This window comes from Malus domestica, chromosome 09, assembly GCF_042453785.1.
Source record: "Malus domestica chromosome 09, GDT2T_hap1".
Taxonomy (NCBI): domain Eukaryota; kingdom Viridiplantae; phylum Streptophyta; class Magnoliopsida; order Rosales; family Rosaceae; genus Malus; species Malus domestica.
The window spans coordinates 30569264-30593994 of NC_091669.1; the positions used below are offsets into that span (position 1 = coordinate 30569264).

A 24731-nucleotide genomic window follows, 5' to 3' on the forward strand; every position below is an offset into this window, starting at 1 on the left:
AAGTTTAGCTCTTCTTGCACAAATGCTTCCCATCCCCATGCTTGATTTACTCCATGATCACAGTGAAGAGGTATGGTGGCTGTCGAAAACGTCGGGGAATTGTAAACGGCTCTTGGGCTAGGTTCACCGGAATGTATGGAAGGGGGGTAGAGATAAGAATAAAGAACTTTTTTTTTAGGAAAAATTAGTATCCGGTCCCTAGTTCTTACTATTCATTGACTAAGACCTTATTAGTTCTCAAATTTTGATTCAAGTCCCTAGCAATAATGTGATAATGAATTTACATGTTTATTATATAATTTTTAATATAAAAATTAGTAATTAATTTAGGGTTTAATACTCACACCTCTATTAAACTTCTAATTAATTTTCAATTCAAACATTTTCCAAAATAATAAAAAATTAAATTAAATTAAGTTTGTACCTATTACTTTTATATATATATATATATATATAAAAAGATTCTCAATTTTTTAATCTTAAATGTACCCATTCATATAATTTTTCAATTTTTTTAATCTTAAATGTACCCATTCTCAAATACATTAATTTGTTATATGTAAAATGTACCCTTTTTTTTTAATATAAAATCCATTCAAATTTTTTAATCCATGTTTAAACTTATATGGGTACATTCTTTTTCGTTGATTTGAGAATGTATCCATGTTTTGATACAATAACTTTTTTTGTTAATTTTGGTTAATGTACCCATACATATATGTACACACACACACACACACACACACAATATAATAGAGAGTATAATTTATATTTTATTATTTTTAATCCCATAAATTATGGGTTTTATTTAAAATCTCATTAATATAAACAATTACAAATTTCAATTTTTAATTTTTAATTTAAAAAAAATAGTAACTTACATTATTATATTAATGTCAGGGACCTCAATCAAAAATTAAAAACTAACAAGGTTTCAATAGGGGTGGAATTTTTTCCCGAAAATCCCGAACCGTCCCGATCCCGTCCCGAAATTAGCCCGAAAAATTCCCGAACCAAATTTCCCGAAACGTTCGGTACCCGAAACCGATCCCGAACCGAAAGTTTCGGTTTGGGAATTGGCCACAGATTTGAAAGCTTTCGGGAATCCCGAACCGAACCGAATATTATATATATATTTATTTATTTATTTTTAATTTTTAATTAGCATTTACTTGAACCGTTGGATTTGTTAAAATCAAATCCAACCGTCCATAGTTAGGTCCTTTGTTTGTTAGGTTATTTCAGACTCTCTCAGTCGCTCTCGCTCTCCTCACTGGCGCCGCTCACCTCACTCACTCTCACAGTCCCCCCGCTCCACTCCTCCGTCGAATCCACGCCGCTCCTCATCGTCCACCCCGCTTTGAGAATCCACGCCGCTCCTCATCGTCATCCGCTAATCCTCATCGTCGAATCCACGCCGCTCCTCATCGTCATCCGTCCCGAAAAACCGAAAATATGGCAACCGCTCCATCTCCATCGTCATCCGCATCGTCAAAATCGTCAAAGGGATGGATAAACAGCATCTCAGCGATCGCCTCTCGTGTCTACTTCTTCCTCATCATTCTTCAGATCCCGCTTTTCAGGTACTCCAGTTCTCACTCCATTAATCCCTACACTCTCTGTATCCAAATCTGTGTACTTTTTTTCTAATTTTGATATAATCCCTAGTTGTTCAACTTGTTTGGCTATCTGGGTTTGCTTATTTTTGCTAATTTCCATGTTTTTGTATCTGGGTATTTGGTAATTTTTCGGTTTGTCGAATCTCGGTTGGTTAAAGTTTGAAACCCTCTGTGGGTTTATCTGGAATTTGGATGCACATTTTGAAGCTATTGGGACCGTATTGTTGATTTGGACTTCGATTTTACTGAAGGATTAAGTATATTATTTGTTTTAGATTGGTCGATTGAAATTTGTGATACACGGAGTTTGGCTTTTGGATCTGCAAAAAGGGATTTAGTTTAGCAGTTGAATTGATACACTTTCGGGAATCCCGAAGTTTCCCGAAAATCCCGAAACACTTTCGGGAATCCCGGGATTCCAATAGTTTTGGTTCGGTTTCGGGATATAAAATCTCATCCCGAAATGTTTTGGTTTGGGAATCGGGTTCGGGGTTTCGGTTCGGGATCCCGACCCGAACCAGCCCTAGGTTTCAATTAAAGAATATTGATAGCTAGGGACCGCATCCAAAGTGTCCATTTTTTTTATGTTCGCGGGTTTTAGGTCTAATCTAAATTTTCTCTACTATTAATTAAGGGCAAAACTGGAAGTTTGGTGAAGAAAATTTATAAGTTGGGTGTAAAGATACATAAGTAGGGTTCGAATAAAATTTCTCATTGTTTTATTTTACGACAATTTTTTTTTTTCATTACAGTGCCTAATTATAAGCATATGATTTACAAAGAAAGGGTACTAACTAATTATATATTGGCCTTCAGTGTACAACACACAACTAATAATATTTACGACAAAATAATTATTGTTTATTTATTCTTTTATCCAAATGGCACAAATTTGATGATCGCGTCAGCAAATATGTGGAACCCACAGTTACTACGTCATCTCTTAATGATCAATTTACGGATATATGCTACAACTAAAATACAATTTGTGTACGATGTTGTAATGTTTTAAAATGAGGTATGTTGTTGTGGTTACACCTAAACTTAAGGGTGCAAACTATAATTAATTAACCCAAGAACAAGGTAATTACATATGCACTGGAAAGATAAAACTGATGAGATCCAACAAGACATTTTACTCCTTGAGAAGTTAAGTTTTTTTCAAGAGAAGAGGATCCAGGACAGTGTGGATGGCATACAGAAGCAGCAGCAAATATATTATGAGGCCAACAAAGCTTGAGATTAGGGCTGCCTTTACTTGGTCACAGTATTTGGGGACTTGCCCACATATCGGTTGCCAACCTGCATATGAATTTCCATGCTTCCCTACATCACCAATAGCCAAAGCTGCTGAAAAGCTTGAGCTCAGTAATACAGTGATTACCTGTTCATAGTCCAAACAATTCATTGCAGCTTTTATTGTTAAATTAAATTGGTTGGAATTACAAAAAAGAATTACTGAGAAACATGAGCAACCTTCAAATAATTAAGAAAAAAGAAATCTAGCTACAGAGTTTTAAGTTATAAATTCATATGATTACCACATCCAAAGCCACAACTAATCTCCATAGCTGACTCTCAGAAGGAAGAAAAAGAACCAAAAACCCGTATACAGTTGCAATCGCATTTGCTATCACAAAGTACCTTGAAGGATAAAAAGAGTATGTTTAGCAATACGTACATACGTAAAGAAAATGTATAGAAATTATGCAAGTAGCAATGCGTGTTGCCAGACTATTAATCCAAACTATTGATCATCATGATGTTTTTTGTCTAGCAAGAAAAACCACCAATCCTCTACAAAGTATATGGCGTATATAGCGTGCGCCGTTGAAATGGCTGAATAAAAGCGAAATACAAAAAACTTACTGGAAGGCTGGTGTGTGGTTATACTTGACTTCAAAAGATACTCCAAAGATGCTGGTTCTCTGATGGCTTGTAACCATGACAATTGCAGCCAAAAGGGTAGCGGCGGCGGCCATCAGCCGTAGTACTAGGGTGCAGACTCTCTTAGTGATCTTGGCCATGGATTCTGCACTGGAGTTTGGGTGCATGCACAAAGAAACTGATGCATGCAGGTTTCTTTGCACGGTAATAAGCATACGTAGGGTTAGAATGTTGGGAAGGAAAGTTGGTGGGGTTTGGTTGCACTTGTAAAAGTTATTCATACTTGTTTGTCTTTTGTTAGTTGAAAAGCTCAACGGTCACCACCAGTACGGTCCACTAGAAGCTCATCTACCTTAAGGCTTCAATAGACTTTTGAGCCATTTGTGATTGTTTTACTGTACTAATCTCTTTTTTTTCTTTAAAAAATGTTACTCTTAATACATATTTGTGCCGAGTAATGTTAAAAAAATTAAATTTATAGACTAAGTTTGCAAACTAAATGATGAGTTACTAATAAGAAATAAACATATTAATCAACACTTAACTAATAATCCAATCACCAACTTCCATGTCATTTAGTTTATATAATTTAGTCTACACATTTAATATCCCTAACATTACCCATTTGTACCATAATTTGTATCATCTCATAGAGGTGGGACCCACATGTATTGGTGGGTCCTACCTCTATTAAAGAGATGAGACAAATATGTGGTAAGGCGATAATCATTCCGTTTTAGTTATTAGTTTTATTTGTTGGGTGTAAATAAAAAGGAAATACAAGGAAAAATGAAGGATGAATAAGAAGAGGAAGAATTGTGGGAAGGGTTGAAAGAAATGCACATGCAAATGTAATAAAAACTACAAAACAACTTTAACAAGGTTTCCTTTTCTAATTTTTGTTCTCATTTTGTATACCATTTCATATGAATTTTTCTTCTTAGTTCATTATTCATTTCAAGTAAAATATCTACGTTTAATGGCGGAGTCAGAATTTTCAAATAATGAAGTCATGATGTTGACCCAAAAATCTTCATTGGGCCATCTTGTTAAACACCTTGTATAAAAATGTAGATTCATGCCAGTATATGTTGAAAGTTTATGCCAACATATGTCAACAACTACTATGATATATAGAGGCTTGTCAATGGTGATTACAGAACACTGTAGAGTAATGTTGAAAAAGATTGCCAAAAGTTGTTAACGAAGGCATTTCATCGAGTATTTGGTGCGCACAATAAAGTCGCACACAAGAAGAGAGAAAGAAAACAAGGATGATAAGGGAAAATGGACGAAGAAGTAGGAGGAGAAGATTGTAACTTCATTTGCCCTAACTATTTTTAGAGTCAAGTACAGTACACATACAAACATACATAGTTTTTTTGAAGTGGTTGACAACTTCACGTAATCATTAATCTATACAAATATACATAGGTTGTTGTATCCATCAATGTAAACATTAATCCAACTCCACGCTTACTTTCTCATTTACGACAAACGATTCATTCAACTGTCTCGACAATTAATCTCCTGCATGCTTTGTTTAGGCTTTTCGGGTTATCAACCATGAATGACTTCTTAACTAACTGACTAACTAATAAAAAAATTATATGATTGGATGCTTATCATTGTGAACGAACAATGCGAATGTACTTTTAATTATTCATTCACTGGGGTTTCTATTTTTATTAGTTTGAATTCCCTTTTGAACTACTAAATTATAAGTTTAGTCAATTTGTATTTCTAAATTATATTGCTATGTGCCTTCGGATGAGGCAATATTATATCAGATACTTTACCCTAATTTTAGTATTAATTTATTGGTTATTTTGGTAAAATTTTAATACTTTGTTATATATTTTCAATGTAGGACATTCGACTTCATCTGGAGCAAAAAGTGATCAAACGGATGAATTTTGGAGTGATTCCAATTGGAGGATGTTCGTGAGTCTTTCAAGATGATTGTATAAAAATTTCAAATTTTTCTACCTAGCCGTTTGACCGTGACGATGAAATTAAGGAGTAAAAAGTGATCAAACGGATGAATTTTGGAGTGATTCCAATTGGAGGATGTTCGTGAGTCTTTCAAGATGATTGTATAAAAATTTCAGATTTTTCAACCTAGCCGTTTGACCGTGAGGATGAAATTAAGGCATTTTTCTACCTAGCCGTTTGACCGTAACGATGAAATTAAGGCCCTCCGCGCAGCTTTCCCAGATTGATGTTTCTGGACGTTTTAGGTATTTTGGAGGTCAAGATGGCATATTTTCCAAAAGAGACCTTTTGGGACCAAATCGGAGTTGATTTAGTCGGTCAAAAGTATGATTTTCTGAGAAATCCGAATTTTAGTTTAAATAGGAAACCTTTTATTTTCTGTTTTATTATTTTATTATGTTTCCTAGTTTTATTCTAAGACATTTTTCTTGGAAGAATTTTATTTTGTAGTAGTATAAATAAGGTTTTTTAGCCATTAGGTTAAGGAGGGAACGCACGCACTATTGGGAAATTGCTTTGGAAGATTCAAGTTTATTTTCAAGGAGTTTTCTATCCATGTTTTTAATAGTATTTTGTTTTATGATTGTTCGTAGCTAATTTTCGTTTGCTAGGGCAATGCCTTGAGCCTTAGCATGAATATGTAGTATTTATTTAATTGCTTATGATATTATGCATGCATACTTTGAATTATTAATCACTCTGCTTTAAACTGTCTCTATATCTTAATGCTTAGCTACTATTAGGATGTTTAGATAAGTAATCAGATGCAATTTGGTCAGAATACCACCAGGGGATTGAGTATTGCTTCTTGTGATTGATAGTTGTAATTTCACATAGGATGAATACCACGTCTTAGGGGTTGCGTGGTTTTTCAAATGGTTTTCACAAAGCATAATGAGTCATGCATGTTTGTATTTGATCTAAATGCCACATACAGATTGCATGTTTGATATACGTTCTAGCTTGAATGCCACAAGTAGAATGTGCATAAGGAAAACCTAACCTTCAAAGTTGCATGAGTAATTCATAAGTAATTGGTAAATCTACATATGATTGTTAAGGGGATGGCAGAACCCTACGCCTTGTACAATTTGGTTTTCAAAAACGTTTTCCTTTGTTTTCTTTACTTTGTCAATTTATTTAATTGTTTTTAATTAAATTCGTTTTTAATATTTTAGGTCATTAAATCAACCTCTTCTAAACTTTGTTTTCAAATAGTTAATTAAGAATTAGTTTAAATACAAATTATTCATTCAATCCCTACGGAAAACGACCTTGCTTGAACTGCTATATTACGATAACCTTGTTTTCTTGTAAGTATTTTAAAGTGTTTTTATCCTTACTTTTGCAGGTGGTAAAAATTCCTATCACCTTCAGTAGGTAATTCCCTCTGGTTCTTGGCCAGGGTTTCTATTTAAGCTAATGTAATTACAAAGAAGGCACTTGGTCTTCCACCATAATAGGTTTATATCGAGTGCAACCAGCAGTGGACTGTCTTCCCTTTAACACGGGAAGGGAGTATAAAGTATGTGTCTATAGATGAGCGAGTTTATGTCCATACATTACATGTCGCGAAGGTAGACAATGAGTATGACCCTCTCATAATTCATTACATGTCTCTAAGATACTTGACAAACAGTGTCTTAAAGACCACATTTTTGCATCGTGGTACAACAATATCAAATACCCATGATCATGGAGAAAACATTTTTGCTAAAATACTTTATAAGCCCCTTCCTTATGTTCCTCCTGGTAGTAAGGATACTCAAGCTCTGTCCTACCTTATGACTTCCACATGAGTGAGGAGCTCCAGAAGTAGCATGAGGAGATGAGCAGTGCACCTCCATAATTCTTCACTTGCAGGAAAGAGGAAACATGCGAAAGAACATGTAACCGTCGTATCACCAACATGGACTGAAGACGATTGGATTCATCAAACAATTAAAGAAGTTGGGAACTCCACGGGATGGGGAATTGGCCTAAGCTTTCATCCCCACATCCCGCTCTTATTTATTTTCGAAGCACTTTTAAGATTTTACAATATGAAGAAAATGGATCACGCTCTCTAAGAGATGCTAAACTTGTTAGTCATTGTTCATAAGCCAATGGTGGAGTCGAGAAGAAGGCGGCGATGGAACTCAAAGAAACTTGTAGGAAGAACTTGCACTGAAAGTGGAATTGTAGGAAGAAGTCACCTTGCAACTCTCAAGGACAAACATAAAGGTACAAGTTCTTCTTCAGTGGAAATTACCGGAACTGATTGAAACCAGTTCCTACGGAGACTACTGGTGAATTTCCAAGCAGAGGAAAATAGAAATGCTACTGATTAAACAGAGGAAAGTAGTTAACATATTCAAGCAATTGAAACGACTCTGACTAAACTTCCAACTTCCATAGATAGCAAGTTCTTATGTGGCTTAGCCAAACTCCAGCACCCCATTGACGTAAAACATCAGTTTATGAAAAAGAGAAGATGAAACAGCGAGCAAATTATTATAGCTGACCTATTATGCAGACTTCAAGCATGGTTTTATTCCATCACGACGCTTAAATGAAAAATGGCCAATTTATCAGATCTTAGTGTCCAACAATGCCTAATGAATAAAAGGACATGAATATCTCAGGTAACACAATCCTTAGAACCTTCACCAATTGATTTATTATCCACACTTATACAACTCATATTACAAATCACTTTTTTTTCACCATAATAATTATTCTAGTTTGTCACATAAAAATGAAGAAAACAAGAAGTTATTCAATATTAACAGAGGAAATGGATGAAGTAATTGCCTTGGTTCGTGGATCAGCATTCTCCAAAGAAACTCCTTGAGGATCTTCTCTAACTAACAAGGCCAAAACATTGAATGAACTCCAAGAATTCGACACATGGCTTCCAGCATCCCCTAAGGTAACAGCAAATACCGCATCAAACCCACCTGCTCCAGGAACTCCAGCCAACAAAACTCCTTCCATACTCATCGTAGCATCTAAAAGCTTTGTTTGTGATTCTGGTTCTATCTGAAAATTTTTGAAGCCAAGAAATCAATCAGAGAAGAAAGTAAGAAGAAAGATGAAGTATGACAATAAAAAATAGTGTGAATCTTGATGAAGAGAAACAGTTTGAATTTAAATATTTGGATTGACATCATCTGATTCTTTGTTCAAATGACTGGCATCGGTTACTCCCTATTGTGATTCTAGTTTCTGGTTTATTTTCTTTATTATATTTGAAGCATCAGTACCAATGTACTTAAAACTAGTTTTTGTGGTCCACCTCAAGGCCAGCGGAAGAATAATGCTATAATTCGTATTCTGCTTGGGGGAACATTCCAAAACACTAGAAAGGGAATTGTTGAACTGTATTGATTCCTATAAAATATTTTCCTATAATAAGCCTGTTGTTATTCTTCATTAAAAAAAACCATATATTTTTATAGGTAAGAAACAAGAATCCCCAGTTAAAAAATGCACATACCGGAACACCTGCAGCCTCCCCCATCTGATGCATATGATACCTGATCCCAAGCATAGCATCTCTTGCTCCTAATAATGCTTTAACAATTACTTCTTGGTTTGGTGTAGTGACTTGCTGTGTCCACTGTTCAATTTTGTAAAAATTGTAACAAACATCAATATGGGAAAAACAAGCAGCAGGAATTTATAGGGTAAGGAAAGTATTGACAACATATGAAGAAGCAAAAAACTCAGAACTTCATGATGGGAACAGTTAAGAGGTCTAAAAAGGCTACAGCACGTTTAAGATGGGTCTCTCATAAGTCATAACACAATCTATATTATATTGTTCCAGGCACGACATGATACAACCTGAAAGTCCAATTATTCTAAAATGGGTCCCATGTTTCCATTTTGATTTTATCATAATAAATTCCGTGCTTTTGAGAGAAGATGAGTTAGAAATACCTTTTCTGATTTGAGAATGCTGCAGCTGTTTATCAAGCTTTTATATTCTTCCCAGTGTTCTTCTGCCAATTTGCTTAATGTATTGAGTTGCATTTCAAGTGATGAATTGGCCTCTGACAACTTTTTCCATGTCTCCAGGGATTTTTGAGGGTCAGACTTCTGCCACTTTTTCACGGCACCCACCATTGATGGAGTGGACGATCCTCCAGTTCCTGGTTCTCCAAGTAACTGCAAAAAGCATTCGAATTACTAAAGAAAAAAAGAAACCCTTAATATGATTGTGCCGTTGTTTTATAAATTATGCACAAAAGGATGACAAAAGGAAGCACAAAAGCTACACTTGAATTCAAGCATCTATTTTTTATTTTTGACATTTCATTAACTAGTAATCAACCTTCGGTAATGCATCATGTCATGTCATGTCCACTTAACAAGGAACCACAAGGATCCATGAAGGAGCCACTCCATAATGCTCACATGCTACACATAATAGTTAAGAAAATACAAATGAAAAATACAACCTAGCATGCATAAGGTCATATGATGAGCACTTTGCAGATTTTATTTTACAAAGTTCAGGGTAGGTTTGTGGATTTATTGTCTTCATGCATATGATACTCTTTTGCATGGATAACCATATTTACAAATGTAAGCAAGCTATAAAATGGATCTCGACATGCTTACAAGAGTCATCAATGGTGGCAAGGAGAACTTAGTCCTATCATGGTCCCACTTTCCTTTTAGAATTTGTGGAACGACTTCTTGTAGTGGAGTTCCCGTCACTGCAACCTGAAAGCATAAAAAAATGAACTTACAAATTGAAGGTGTTAAGAGATCACTGACATTATCTGCTATGTGGCATACGAAGAGCAAAAAGAATATTGAATCAAAATTAATGAAAATGGTCTTCGATTTTACAGCATGTCCTGAATGGAAAACGGTGGATATTGGTATATCTGGACGTGACAACAAAATCAATGTGTTTGAAAGGTAATCTAATGAGGCCACGTGACAGTCTTGATACCAAAAGTAAAAAAGGATAGAACATGGTAAATGGGGATATTTGGCAACCAATGTTAACATATTCAGAGAGACCATTATGGGAGAGTAAAAATTAACCACAGGTGACCGGTAATAATTTCATAAGCTTTGATTTACACGTAACATATGCCAAACTCCATTGTGGACATTTACAAGTAACTAACATATTCAGAGTGACTACTAGGTGCACTAGTTTGATCCAAATTGAATGCTCTAGCAGAGAGAGAGAGAGAGAGAGACCTGAGCAGAAGAAATAACTTCTGGTGAAAAGCGGACATAACGTTGACTTCCATAAACTGCAGAACTAACATCAAACCCGCTGCCCACTTTTCCCTGTGCAATACAGTGAGCAGTTTGAGCTATCACATGCACCAAATCAAGATCTGCAGTGTACTTTTCATGTTGATGATCTTTAAACGTGGATGAAAGATCAACAACTCCAAGGTAATGAAGCAACGCAGCAACAACAGCGGTTGTCATTGCCGCAGATGAACCCAATCCAGTTTTTGCAACTTCAGGCTTACAATTTTTAACATTTGATCCTTCATCATTGAAAGTAATTGATGCAAAAGGAGGTAGTGCAGCCAATGCGTCTGGAGTCAAGGGCAGACCACGGGCTTCAATCTGAGAGGGCACAACTCAGCAAAATTAGGAACTTGGATTACAATTAATAAAACAAGAAACCTTGAAGTTTCAGCAGCAACTGGTTATTGGAAGGTGAATGCTGTAAAGTTTTTACTTTTTTCTTTAATTTTCAAATTACATTTTGACTCGAAAAAAATGTGGGCTTTTGGTAAGAAAATTAATATGATACTATCACCAATTAAAGCAAAGAGAGCAACAACGATTACTCAACTAAATTACAAACAAAACTATAGAAATTTAAAAGCCGTAACATACCTGATTCCGATACGAATAAAAGTCATTGCTACCTAAGATGGTGATATCAAAACCTGCATGACAAACCCAGTTGAAATATTAGAACTTGCATTGATATCGAGTTTGTTTATCTATTTAAATGATAGGAAACATATGGGGAATGAAACATTACCATGCAATAGTAGCTTTTCTAATGAATCCTTGTTCTTCTTGTCAACTGTTGCACGGGCAGCAGCTACACAGTATTGCACTGCTTGTTCCACAAAAGGGTTCCTCGAGTCACTGGAATTGTGTTATATGAACTAAAATTAAGCATGTTTGAAGCTGAATATTTTTTCGATATAACCTCAAAAGTGGTTAAATAAAGATGAATGATGATCATATAAGTTGATAACTGGTAGCATTGTTCGAAATTGACCATCATTCACGAAGCTTATATCGAAAATGAAAAAACTCACCCAGAAGAAACATAATCAAGTGATAAATTTTTTAGAGAGAGCTTGTAGATGCTTTCTCTGCCGAGCTGAGGAGACGTCAATTTCACATCGGTCCAACCCTGAGACACATAACAGATACGCATCTCAATCAATCCAGGAGAGAGAGAGAGAGAGAGAGAGAGAGAGAGAGAGAGAGACTCACCCAGGCCCAACTATCAAGCTTGAGAGGCTGGTAAAGTGGTTTGACAATGGCAAAGAAGCGGGCGTTGGTGCTGAGTACAAGGCCTGCATTGGGTCTCTCCAGAATTAGGTAACCTCCAGTCAACAACACCTTCCCTGGAGCTGAAGCAACTCTGTAATTCAACAACAATCAATTTCCAAATCAATCAATCAATCAACTTCCTTTCTTTCTTTCTAATTCACAAAAATTCATACAAGAACAAATATTTGATTCAAAATCCAAAACTTACACGGCCTCCATTGAAATTGCAGCCTCAGATTCTCTCTCTCTAGCTCTCAAGTGTGAAGTAGGTTTCTTGTTCTCTCTCAGCTATGAGTTGTTGGGTTCTGAATTTTCAGTTGCGGCTGAATGAAATTAAAGAAAATAAATATTTGAAAATATTTGGGTAGAAATTCAAACAAAAGCCCAAACAGTTGTACTGATACTAAAATGCCTTGGTCTTCCATGGAAGAAATTGAAAATTTAAACCACCCATCAAAGCAGAATATTACGAGGGAGAAAATCAAAATGTCAAATCAAATCGTTACCTGAGACCCGAGGAGAGAGATGCAGAGAGACGCAGGAGAGTGCGAGAAGATGGGATTTTTTTTATATCAGATCAAGTTGTAAAAGATGCTGGCAGCGTAGGTCGGTGGTGTGCGCGAGGGGAGAGTGAGTTTTTTTTTTTTTTTTTTTTGCTCCTTCTTACTTTCAAAAACACTAGCATATAAACCCACCTCTGTGTAAAAATAATTTTTATTTTTATTTAAAAATGGGAAGAAAAAAAAGGAGAAAAAGCGAATGTAGATTTAGAGAGAAGGTTTTTTTTTTATAATTTTTTTTTTAAATTAGAGGACGTTAGGATTACTCTTGGGTGGAGCTTTGAAAAAAATTGTAAAATTTACTTTGCTGCTCATGATTTTGTTTTATAGTAGAAGATAAAATTGTCTTTTTACTCTCTTTTAGTTGACAAAGAGAATTTTTTTTTAATGTAGTTTAGATTATAGGCCGAATAAGACATGATTAGATCATTTTCAAAGGTAATACCAAATCCTATTGAAACGTCATGTAAAAAAGTTTGCAAATAACAATAAGTTATAATCGATATGTCATTTTTACGTGAGTTAACATATAATTGACGTAATTAAATTTTAAAAATACAAAAAATAGTCAAGTGAGCTTAGTTTGACTAGCATGAAGCAAGTGGAGATGTGAAAAATTGCGGTACCTTTTTTCGTTCTGTTTTGTTTTTGCTTTGAGAGCCCTCCAAAGCTGACCAAGTTTCGATAGTTAGGTTAGGTATCAATATTGGTTTTCAACAAAAAATAGAAAATTGAAGGGTATATTCGTTGCAGCAGAATTTAGAGAGGGAAATGCACCTTTTATTTATCATCTTCCCCCACTAGTAAATCGATGGTACAGATGTACTCAAGTCTAAACATTTACGAGATAGGTGGTGATTCTTATTTAGGATGTTGATAGGGGTGGTTCGGGTCGGGATCCCGAACCGAAACCCCTAACCCGAATCCCAAACCAAAACATTTCGGGATGGGATTTTATATCCCGAAACCGAACCGAAACTATTGGGATCCCGAAATTCGGGATTCCCGAAAGTGTTTCGGGATTTTCGGGTCACTTCGGGATTGGGCCTTGAAGCCCAAAATGTTGGGCTTTTAAAACTTTTTACAATTTTAAGCTCTTGAACAAGTAAACCCACAGATTTTTCAGAAAAAAAAAAAGGTTAACAATTGCAGGCAGCTTGCCTGTTTCAGTTTCACAATATCACAATTTCAGTTTCACATTACCATCTGTTTCAATTTTCATAACAAGGAAGCAACAACTAACAAGTTAAGCTTAAGTTCACAATTGTCTAACAAACTAGTTAATTAAAAGTGCATGCAACCAAAATGAAATAAGTTAAGTTTTACAAACCAAACTTCCGAATGAATTTAGATTAAGTTACAAACCAAAAGCAAAACATAGTTTATAAGCAAGAAAGTGCATGCAACCAAAATGAAGCTTAAGTAAGTTCATTCCTTTTTGCCCCTTCGGCCCCTTCCCCTTGTTGATGAATCAACCACACTCTTGATTTTTCCCTTCTCTGTAAAATACAATTCTAAAACTGCCGCCGCCACCTTGTGCCTATTTGGAAGCTTGTACTTTGGATTCAAATCATGGATCCAATCTTTATAGTCCTCTTGATCAACCACCCTAAAAGGCATCTCCGCTTTTATTATCCACTTCACACATTTCATATCAAGTCTTTTTTTATTGAAAGTGTGAGCAACAACTTGATCCCCCATCACCCCTTGTGACAACAATGGTTGTTTCGAATCCAGGGTCCTAGGTGTACTAGTAGATTGTGATTGGCTACCACTAGCACTACCACTACCAGACCCGTCCATCCTGATAATGCACAATAATATATCACAACACACTTCAACATATATATAATATTCATATAAGATTAAAGCAAATTAATTGATCCATAAACTGATCCATTCCATAATATATCACACACATTCCATAAACTGATCCATAAACACATATATTATATCAAAGTCAAAACACATATTTATCTCAGAATATAATCAAGTTAATTGAATATAATTAGGTTAATTGAATATAATCAAGTTAATTTTTGGTTCATCAGTTGAACCAATTTGCAATAACTCAACAAAATACGCAAATAGTTCAGAATTTGATATCCGAAATTGCTCCATTAAAGAGGCATTCCCTAATTCCGAATATGTTCACACTCCATTAAAGAGGCATTCAATATCCAAAAATGCTAAAGAACAAAACCCAATGAAAATAAAAAAACCCTAACCTGGATTTTAGGACTCAATTGGTTCCTTCTTGTCCTGCGTCTGCGTGAGTTGTGGAGGATGATGAGCGGCGTGGATTCGACGGAGGAGTGGAGCGGCGGGAGCATTGGCGGCGGGACTCTGAGTGAGAGTGTGAGTCGGCGTGGATTCGACGGAGGCGTGGAGCGACGGGAGCACGGGCGGCAGGACTGTGAGACTGTGAGAGAGAGAGAGAAGAAAACTGGTGGGATTCAAACGAAGAAGAAGACGAAGAAGAACCTGGACTTCAGCCGGGAGAGCAAGTGCGAGAGGATAACGTCTGGAGAGGACCACGACCAAGCTGAGAGGACACTACGTCTGGAGAGGAAGGAGACAACAAGAGGGCTCGCTCCGACTAACTGTGAGTCTGTGAGAGAGGGACTGTGAGCGAGAGCGAAGAGACCGAGAGACCGAGAGACTGTGAGTAAGGGCAAGAGTGAGTCTGAGAGAGAGAGAACACCCACCTAACAAATGACCTAACCTAACTCAATGGACGGTTGGATTTGATTTTAACAAATCCAATGGTCAAGTAACTTCTAATTAAAAATTAAAAATAAAAAAATATATATATATAATAATCGGTTCGGTTCGGGATTACCGAAAGCTTTCAAAGCTGTGGCCGAATCCCAACCTGAAACTTTTGGGACAGGTACCGAAGGTTTCGGGAAATTCGGTTCGGGATTTTTTCAGTCAAATTTCAGGACGGGATTGGGACGGTTCGGGATTTTCGGGAAAAAATTCCACCCCTAGTTGTTGATGCACAATACTGGATCGATTTTGGACCAACTTAGATTCGGCATTGAATCGCACAAACGCATAAGAATAAAAAGATTTTTCATGGTTCATCCCAAGTTGAGGTTACGTTAACATTGGTGTATGTACGTATCCACAATGTAAATATGAGTTACATTGTACAAGAGGTTGTTGTCAAGACTTGAACAACCAAACAAAAGCATTAGGGGATGAAGGCACGAGGAAGAAGAGTGGCTTTGTAACCCATGGGTAGTGACGCGTCACAAATACCATTGTACTATGCACTTGAATTCAAGATTCGGAATCTAGTCTGTGTGACAAGTTTTCTTTTCAAACATGGGCTGGGTTACCAGTCCAATTTAATTGGACATAACTCATCTCATCCGAGCCACCAAACGAGAGTGTTTTCACTGGAAATTAGCCCACATCTTGGTAAAATTGATTGCCCATAATGATTTACCCTCACGAATGGAGCGGATAGCATACCATACTTTTACGTTAAGCATGTCGTGTCAAATGTAGCATCTCCAAATTCCTCATATATCATTGTACTTGTATGCGCCTAAGTACATTTCTTAATCGACTTTCTTCATTAAATCAAGGGTTTTTATCACAAATGGTCCCTAAAATTGACCCTCACCATCAAGATGGTCTATGAACTTGAAAATCAATCAATGTAGTCCCTGAAAATAGGTGTTGCAAATCAATGTGGTTTTTTTGTCACAATTCTGTTAAAAATTATGTTAAGTGTTAATGTGACACATAAATGGGCCCCACAAGATTTACAAATTTTTATCACAAGATGGTCTCTGAAATTGACCCACATCATCAAGATGGTCCCTGAAATTGAAAATTGATCAATATAGTTCTTGAAAATAGATGTCGCAAATTAATATAATCATTCTGCCACAATTTTGTAAAAAAATTTGTTATATGCTGATGTGAGTTTAATAATTAATTAAAAAAGTAGTCTAAGTACCTTTTTGCACACTGGAATTTTTTTTTCTTATAGTAGGGCCTACTACAAAGAGACCTAAATTCTCAAAGACACAAAACCTAACCAAGGTCTAAGAAGGGGTCTGGAAATAGTTTTCAACCAACAATAGATGCACCTTGGTTATAACCTCATTATCTCAAGGTAGACTTTGTTGTTCTTTGTATCACCAGACCACCAGGGAAGCGCTGAACAAACTCTCGAAGGTTAAGGTTGTGAGGATGTTGATCACCTAAATGTTAAATGGTGATGTCCCATAAATTGTTGCCAATCGACCAAGGTTTCACCAAAGGTGATCTCAATCCAGGTTCAATTCGGTGAAAGGTGTCGAAGTGTGTAAAGATGGGTGTTGAGATTTTTCTTTGAGAGAATAAAGAGCGAAGGAGGTAGAGAAATGTGGAATGAGATCGGAGGTGATTGCAGGACTAGGTTTTTAGGTTGACAACTTTTTTATTAACTATTAAATTATTAAGCCTATTTGTAATTTTTTTAAATTTAATTAGACTTGTGTGACCCATTTATGTGTCACATCAGCACATAATAGATTTTTGACAAAATGACTATATTGATTTAAAAAACTTACTTGCGGGACTAGACTAATCATTTTTAAATTTAAGGGGTTATTTTGATGTCGCGGGTCAATTTTAGGGACTTTTTTTATGTCACGGGTCAATTTCAAAGATCATTTGTGAGAAAAAATGACTTATGGGGTTATTTATGTGTCACATCAGCACTTAACAGAATTTTTAACAGAATTGTGACGAAATGACCACATTAATTTGCGACATCTATTTTCAGGGACTACATTGATTGATTTTCAATTTTAGGGACCATCTTGATGTTAAGGGTCAATTTCAAGGACCATATGTCATATGTGATAAAAACCCTTAAATCAATAACATAGTAGAAATTTGAAATTTGAGCCTGCATTTAAAAAAAGAAGGTTTGTGATCAATTCAGAGACTTCCTACCTATAATCGGAATTGTCCATTTTAGAGCAATTCCACCAGGAAGAAGAGAGCCCAGCACCCAGTCAAAAAACCAAGCTGGCACCCTGTCAATTCACTCCAGCCTGTGAAATCGACTGGCACCCAGCCCAAGCCAGTCCACAGGCCGGCCTAAAATCGACAGACCTTGGGACCGGCCTATCTGACGTCAGTGTGACGTTGGAGGGCATATGACGTCAGAGAGGGAGTTGTTGTGGAGGCTGAGGAGCGGAGCTGGTCGAGGCGGGAGAGGATGTCGCGAGGGAAGGAACCACGGAGGGAGAACGACGGGAGGACGAAGCGACGGCGTCGGAGGTGTGGAGATGCAGGAGGACGGCGTCGACGGCGTCGGAGATGCAGGGGTGGACGGCGTCGGAGATGCAGGGGTGGACGGCGTCGGAGATGCAGGGGGATGGCGTCGGAGATGCAAGGGTGGATGGCGTGCAGAAATGGAAGGTTTTGAAGAGGAAGGAGAAGGTGAGCTCATGGGAGTGAGCTGGAAAAGAGAGAGAGAGGGAGGGAGAGAGAGAGAGAGAAAGAAAGGATCGGAGAGGGAAAGGAAGAAAGAAGAAAAAATAAAAAATAAAATAAATGATAAAATATTAATTGATATGAATAAAATAATATAATATTAGATAGACTGGGTGCCAGCGTATTTTTAGGGGTGGAGATGCTTTGGCCTATTACTGTTTACTGGGGTCTATTACTGTTTAATTGAGTGGATAAATGCGCTGGGTGCTAGCACAAAGTCCTTAGGGGTGGACTTGCTCTTATAAAACACTTGACAAAAATTATTTCTGCTAAAAATTAATAAATATCAATGTCGTTTAATCAGTCTACTATTAGTAAATAGATAGATAAGTTATAATACATTGTCCATTTTATAAACCCTTTCTTCTTGTTTTATTTCATTGGATCTCATCGATTCTAGTCAAACACAAAATTGAGGGTTTTTCTTGCCAATTCCACCGAACCTTGAAAATTTTCAAGTACTCAAGGGTCCCAACTCGTGTTGCATCCGAAACAAACAGAATGGCGGTTTCACTCTCAAGAACTCCTCAACCCTGTGTTGGACAAATCTCCATCATGAACAAGTTTCACACCATCTCATCCAAAACCCTCCGCAGTTTCAATCCCCTTTTCAAGCCCTCCACTCAAACCCTCTTCCTCAGCTCCCAAAAACCCAAAACCAATCGCCAATATCCTCCTCGCAACACAATCCGATGCCTTTTCACCGGCATCGTCGAGGAAATGGGCCGCGTCAAGCAACTGGGCACCGCCCAAAACGGCGGTTTCGACATGAAAATCGGCGCCAAAACCGTTCTGGAGGGCGTTCACCTCGGGGATAGCATTGCCGTCAACGGAACGTGCCTGACCGTGACTGAATTCGATACCCAGTTGTCGGATTTCACAGTCGGGCTGTCGCCCGAGACGCTTAGGAAGACGTCTCTGATCGAGCTCGAATCGGGATCACTTGTGAATTTGGAGCGGGCGGTGCAGCCCACGAGCCGAATGGGCGGGCACTTCGTGCAGGGTCATGTGGATGGCACAGGGGAGATAGTGTCCATGGAGCCCGAGGGCGATTCGCTGTGGATCAAGGTAAAGGCATCGAAAGAGGTGTTGAAGTATGTGGTGCCGAAAGGGTTTATAGCAGTAGATGGAACTAGTTTGACGGTGGTGGATGTGTTTGATAAAGAAGAGTGCTTTAATTTCATGTTGGTTGCTTACACTCAGCAGAAGGTGGTGATTCCGTTGAAGAAGGTCGGGTCGAAGGTTAATTTGGAGGTTGACATACTCGGGAAGTATGTCGAAAGACTTCTCAGTAGTGGGTTTGTTGAGTCAATCAAATCTTCATGACTCATAAGGTACTAGTTACTTATAGTTTGTTTACTGCAATCCTGATTTGGTTTCGTGTATTATTACATTTTGTAATGCATACTTGTTCTTGTTTTCTTTCTCTTTCAATAAAAATTGAAAAGGTTATTTGCGTAAGAGATTCAGATTTTTAGTGGTTCGGATTGATTTTTAGTGGGAAAGAATATTGCAGTTGTAAGTTACGAAATGTGTAATATGTAGGATGATCTTTAGCGTAAACATTCCTACATTTATCGCAACAGGCGAACAAGATTACCCTTGAGGTCGATGAAGATAATTCAAGTGTTGGAACTGGTGTTTGAAAACAACATACTGGATAGTGCATCTTTAACAGATCAGAAGCCACTTGATACAGTTTTGAAATGTGGAGTTCACTATGTTGAAATTTTTCGTGCTGAAGCTCTGATGGCAATTTGTTCTTTCTTTCTGCCAATTTGGTCAATGGTTTCATGTGCGACATCTACAACAATTATATGAGCTTGGGAGAAAGAAAAAAAGAATGCAGCAATTAATTAGCTAATAATAAAATCAATCAATTAGGTTCTTGTGCTTAACTCCTTTAGTGGTATCAAGTGTTTTACTGTTTCTGCTCATTTTCTTTTCAAGGTCATCGCCTGTGTGGGTTGTACACGCTTGTGATTGGGATGGTAACTGAACCAACCGGTGGCTGTAGGAATGCTGTTTGGAATTTTGGCCATTTTTAGCTTCTGTTTTTTTTTTTATTGGAAGCGTTTTAGGTAGTGTTGCACTTTGAATAGCTGTTATATCTCGATTTTAAAACTTTGTTGTATCATTGTTAGAGATGTATTCTATTGATTACTCTATATACTAATTGGATTATGATAGTTTTATTAAGTAATAAAAGTTTTGTTGTATCATTTTTAGGGCTTTATTGTACACAGACACATGCATGCCTTCACACGCACATAGATTTTCATTCCTTCGTGTTTGCAGCACCAAGGGCAAAACTGTAAGCCTCTGATGCTCCTCAAGTGTCTTTGGGCATCAAATTGCACAGTAGAAAAAACATTCTGCAGTAGTCTGATGATGATCTCTCTCGTACTCTGTCCAGTAGGGCATCTGATACAAATTATGTTAGTCTTGTAGCTCCCCGTTGTTGTATAGCAGGCTGGTTTGGAATTTTTCTGTCTCAAGCTTTTACTCAAAACTCTCATCTTCCTTTTTTAGAAACGCAAGTATATTATTCTCTTAGTCTCTCTTTACAGTGATTAGCGAGAGAAATTATTACGTGGTGTTCTGGACTACAGAAAGTAGGTGGTTCCACCCAATTAAAATATCGCATGTGTTTGTTTGAAGCTCAGTGGGAGAAGGTCGCCTCTCTGTTGAAGGTAAAGGGTTGAGGTAAGTTTCTTTTCGCCCTCGTGTGTTGATTTCTTCTACTAGTAGTTCTATTCTCCTTCCTCTCTGAGTACTGAGGTCTGTATCTCGTTCTGCTTTTCCTGCAAATTGAGCACCCGACTCTTGTTCGTAGTGCTTCATGACCAATTTTAGGCCCTTTTTTTTTTCAAACGAAAAACTTTCTGCTCGTAACATCCTCCAATTCTCTCCTGTCTTGGTCATAATTTTAGGAACAGCAATGGTATTTGTTCCCAGGGGAGTGACTGGCTCTTTATTGTGTTGTAATGGACCGACCTGCTGTGTAAATTTTTGCAAAAACTACATTTGTCAACAAAGTCTTATCGGACTTGATTTCGAGAGAGTCTGAATAGCAGATCTCGATATGAAATAGCTCGAACCAAGAATCGCCATGGTTAGTGATGACCTGATGGGGAACTGTCGTCATCGCTAACTTTTGTCATGGTAGAGAGCAGACGCAGCTTGCTCAACATCAAGTTGCCAAGTTGGAGGTGGAGGGGACTCAGCTTTCATGGCGATATCATTCTACTTCACTTTAGTCCACTTGCACAATTTGCCAAACCAACCACTCCATTTCTCCCCATCTCAGCCGAAAGTGAGAACCGGTTCTCCTCTTTGTGAGCGTGGACGGATGAGTAAAGTGCGTGCCATATGAACATTTGGTACAGTTGTACAGTATTTGGTTGAGTTGGGCAAATGAGTTTGACTCCAAATTTAGTGGATATGGTGATCTGATCTCTCTAGTGTCCATGTCGGCAAGACTTTAATTTCTTTTTGTTATCCGTCCACCGGCGACTTTAAATTTGATTATCTGCTCCATATTTAAATAAAAATAACAAATATATAATTTGTCAAACTTTTTGTTGTAAATTTTTTTATCAACATTCTTTCTTTTCCCTTCAAAAAAGGAACCACTTGGTAATTTCATCACTATAATTCACCATTTCGGGGGCCAAAAAGACTCATAGAGACATTTCAACATTCTTTTAGCTACCATCGTGTGATTCACAAATAAAAAAGTAACAATATTCTGCACTTAGGTGCGGTCATACCACCTTACAATCTACTCATGTTACAACACATATTTTATATATCTTAAACAACATTAAACTCGACTATACGTGCAACGGGGGTTATTATTATTATTATTATTTGGGTGTGCAAGAAACTTTGATACGGTTGCTTAACTACGTAGCTTTCACACAAAATGAAGATTGATGTAGTGGTGAGTGACACAAATTACAAAGCATATCATACTTTTGTGATAGGTACCAAAACGAGGTTGGGGTCGGCCGTTTCACGACAATGACAATGAAGTGTGGTAATAAAAGTGATTGTTGGGGCTAAATTAGTAATTGGAGCCGCATCTTCCAAATTGTCAACCCACTCCGCCACCGGCCACTCCCCACCGGCCACTCCAAACCCAAAGATAGAGGCCTATAATTTACTCGTGAAAAAAGTGGCGCGTGCGTGGCACAATCTGGGCCGTTCACGTGGCCTGGCAAATTGAGTGCGACTAGAAAAGATCAGCCTATGAGGGCTAACTTCGTCTAGAAAACATCAATATCGACGTGCCGCTAAAATACCCAAAGATTGAATGACGCATTTACCAACTTGCCCCTCCATTATTCTTGCCTTTCTGGAACGACTTTCCCCACTCTTACAAGACTAACCCTATCCTATCCTTTCTTTTGGGGTTTCCTTGATTCTTTTTCCCCTTTAAAGTTGATAAAATAATAGAAAACAACACACACAATATTACATCCTTGATTAACTCTTGTTTTTGTCTCAAATATCGGATTATATTTGGTATTTATAAATGGATAAGAATAAAAATAAAAACATATTTATCATAATTAGTCGTAAGACCTTATAGTTAACACATAAAATTAAACATTTAAATCAATTAGGAGATAATCCTAATCCGTTCCCACCAGAAGGACACCTAACTTATTTACATGTGCATATTCACTTTTGTCAACTCTCGACAGGTAAAAGGTCATGATCTTAATCTATTAAGCTTGATTTTTCTCCATTAACTAAATTTGATTTGAACAATTACACCTTACATTTGAGACTAACACGTTAAAAAGTCTTGAGCTGTGGAAACATTTACATCCAAAACTGATGATATTCCAACGATAAGAATCTCCCTAACGAGTGGAAATATTTACATTTAAAACTGACGGTATTCCAACGATAAGAACATCCCTAACGAGTGGTCAGGTGCAGGTGCAAGTTGGGGTACAGTTGAAGTTGAAGATGTGCACAACCCAAGTGGTGCAGGTGGAGCCCCTTTTTGCTTTCTTCCTCGGACCTCAGCGCCATGACATTACACATCGAAAATGATACCCACGGGAGGGTATTTTAGACAATTGCGAACATCTGAGAAAGAAAAGTGAAGAGGGCAAAATAGGAATTCCAGGCCCAAGTTGGGGTGTAGTTGCCGCGTAAAGGTTCGAAGTTAACAACGACCAGCAGCGGCAGTTGTATATATGTGCCTGCCGTCAAAGCCCTTCCAACTGCCCACTCAACTTTCTCTCTTTCATTTTCCCACCATACAAACAGTCAGTCTCCCAACTTCCAGGCTCTCCGTATCCAATCAATCTTCCAACTAGCTAGCTACCTAATACTCGTCTCTTCCAGTCATGAACAAGCCAGGCTTTTTAGCGGCCTCTGTCGCCGCCGCTTCTGCCACTGCTCTCTCCGTCTCCGCCACTCCTTCTTCTTCTTCTTCAAGCTTTGTGTCTGATTCAACCATGCGATTTTCTCACCAGGTAATTGAATAATCTTAATTTGAATTCATGGGTTCTTTTTGTCTTTTCGTTTTCCATCCTTTGTAGTTAGTATTCAGCTTTGGATGCTCTGCTTCTATTTGCCCTGTTCTGTTTGGCTGCTGAGAAAAAAAAAATGGAAAAGGACTGAAATCTGGGATTTTGACCCTTCAACTCATATTTTATCACTTACTAGTTAACCTTAACCAAACGAGTATTAGAGAAACAAAATATACGCTGGTTGTAAATTTCTAATTTTATTCTTGAATTTCTGCTATATTGTGTCTACTAGAAATGTTAGGACTCTCAAAGTGAAATTCTTCATATACATTAACGTTAAACTGTAAGGTTGCAGAAAGTTCATGAACAACTACACTTTTCAAAGTTCCTTTAGCATTTCTTGTGTCTACAGCTTGATATTCCTATTTCAATAAAAATATTTGGACACATTTATCGACACGGTTTCTAATAGGGAGGACTCTATCATTGTTTGTCGATCCCACTTGTCTTAGGAACTGTTTGTTAATTTTGTGTGTTTAAATAATATTATTTGACGTGTTTATATAAAATTGTAATTAAGCAGGGAGAATTCTATTGATTTTGTAGGAGACTGGGTGTAAGAGAAATCAAGCAAAATCATCGGCTTCGACCGAGAAATTTGCGCCCAAGTTCGATGGGTTGAGATTTATTGAAACACTGGTTACTGCTCATAGATAAGATTAGGCGGCCTCTATCTTCTACCTGTTGTAATCTAAATATTTTTGTTTCCTTTGATGATTTGATCCATCTTCCATCTCGAGGAAACAACTTCAGGATTGGATTTCGAATCTTTTGGTAATGAGATGAAGTTAGTACTAAAAGCTACTTACATGGTACATGAAAAATATTGCGTTGCATGCCAATAATACGTTAGATGAAAATAAATTTATATTGTATTATTGACATAAAACGTTAAGATGACAATAAGTCTATGCCAAGTAAATCCTCTTAGAATTAAAGGAATTGTAACTGTACATACTAGGGCTGCCCTTATATATTTACGTGGAAATTAATATAATACTTTTTACTTTGTTTTTCTAGTCCTAGTCAATAATTCCAAAGTCATTTTTCCACTTGATTTTTTA

The 24731-nt window shown here is 37.2% G+C and overlaps 3 protein-coding genes and 1 non-coding gene across 7 annotated transcripts; 2 read left to right on the forward strand and 2 right to left on the reverse strand.

Moving 5' to 3' along the window:
* Positions 1-2458: 2458 nt before the first annotated feature.
* LOC103444110 (CASP-like protein 1C1) lies at positions 2459-3705 on the reverse strand. Its single transcript, XM_008383022.4, has 3 exons — positions 3489-3705; positions 3161-3263; positions 2459-3003 (listed from the first exon to the last, which is right to left on the reverse strand). Exons 1-3 carry the CDS (start codon positions 3671-3673, stop codon positions 2770-2772), a joined length of 522 nt encoding a protein of 173 aa, XP_008381244.3. The 5' UTR covers positions 3674-3705; the 3' UTR covers positions 2459-2769.
* Positions 3706-8117: 4412 nt separating this feature from the next.
* On the reverse strand, positions 8118-12704 carry LOC103429390 (phosphomevalonate kinase, peroxisomal). The gene is made up of 11 exons (XM_029108518.2): positions 12551-12704; positions 12253-12367; positions 11985-12135; positions 11804-11901; positions 11518-11627; positions 11367-11419; positions 10707-11090; positions 10110-10214; positions 9426-9653; positions 8980-9102; positions 8118-8522 (listed from the first exon to the last, which is right to left on the reverse strand). The coding sequence occupies exons 2-11, from the start codon at positions 12261-12263 to the stop codon at positions 8256-8258; spliced, it is 1530 nt and encodes a 509-aa protein (XP_028964351.2). The 5' UTR covers positions 12264-12367; positions 12551-12704; the 3' UTR covers positions 8118-8255.
* A 5778-nt stretch (positions 12705-18482) lies between these two features.
* Positions 18483-21600, forward strand: LOC103444112 (riboflavin synthase-like). 4 transcript variants are annotated; one of them, XM_029108520.2, is made up of 2 exons: positions 18483-19446; positions 20683-21600. In XM_029108520.2, the coding sequence occupies exon 1, from the start codon at positions 18614-18616 to the stop codon at positions 19436-19438; it is 825 nt and encodes a 274-aa protein (XP_028964353.2). In that variant the 5' UTR covers positions 18483-18613; the 3' UTR covers positions 19439-19446; positions 20683-21600. The 4 variants fall into 4 exon arrangements, with proteins under 4 accessions (XP_028964353.2, XP_017189564.3, XP_008381247.3 ...); XM_017334075.3 differs by lacking the exon at positions 20683-21600 and adding an exon at positions 19658-20334; XM_008383025.4 differs by lacking the exon at positions 20683-21600 and adding an exon at positions 19699-20334.
* A 1662-nt stretch (positions 21601-23262) lies between these two features.
* Positions 23263-24686, forward strand: LOC103444113 (uncharacterized). The gene is made up of 2 exons (XR_011571592.1): positions 23263-23610; positions 24214-24686. It is a non-coding gene; the product is annotated as an uncharacterized protein (transcript).
* Positions 24687-24731: the final 45 nt, after the last annotated feature.

Excerpts from the sequence above, each read along its gene's own strand:
- LOC103444110 (XM_008383022.4), bottom strand. The coding sequence starts at position 3,673 with ATGCACCCAAACTCCAGTGCAGAATCCATGGCCAAGATCACTAAGAGA. Across the intron at positions 3,264-3,488 it reads AACCACACACCAGCCTTCCA|GTACTTTGTGATAGCAAATG; the intron begins GTAAGTTTTTTG and ends TTATCCTTCAAG. Across the intron at positions 3,004-3,160 it reads TAGTTGTGGCTTTGGATGTG|GTAATCACTGTATTACTGAG; the intron begins GTAATCATATGA and ends GACTATGAACAG.
- LOC103429390 (XM_029108518.2), bottom strand. Across the intron at positions 11,091-11,366 it reads TTTATTCGTATCGGAATCAG|ATTGAAGCCCGTGGTCTGCC; the intron begins GTATGTTACGGC and ends GTGCCCTCTCAG. Across the intron at positions 10,215-10,706 it reads AAGTTATTTCTTCTGCTCAG|GTTGCAGTGACGGGAACTCC; the intron begins GTCTCTCTCTCT and ends TTATGCTTTCAG.
- LOC103444112 (XM_029108520.2), top strand. The coding sequence starts at position 18,614 with ATGGCGGTTTCACTCTCAAGAACTCCTCAACCCTGTGTTGGACAAATC.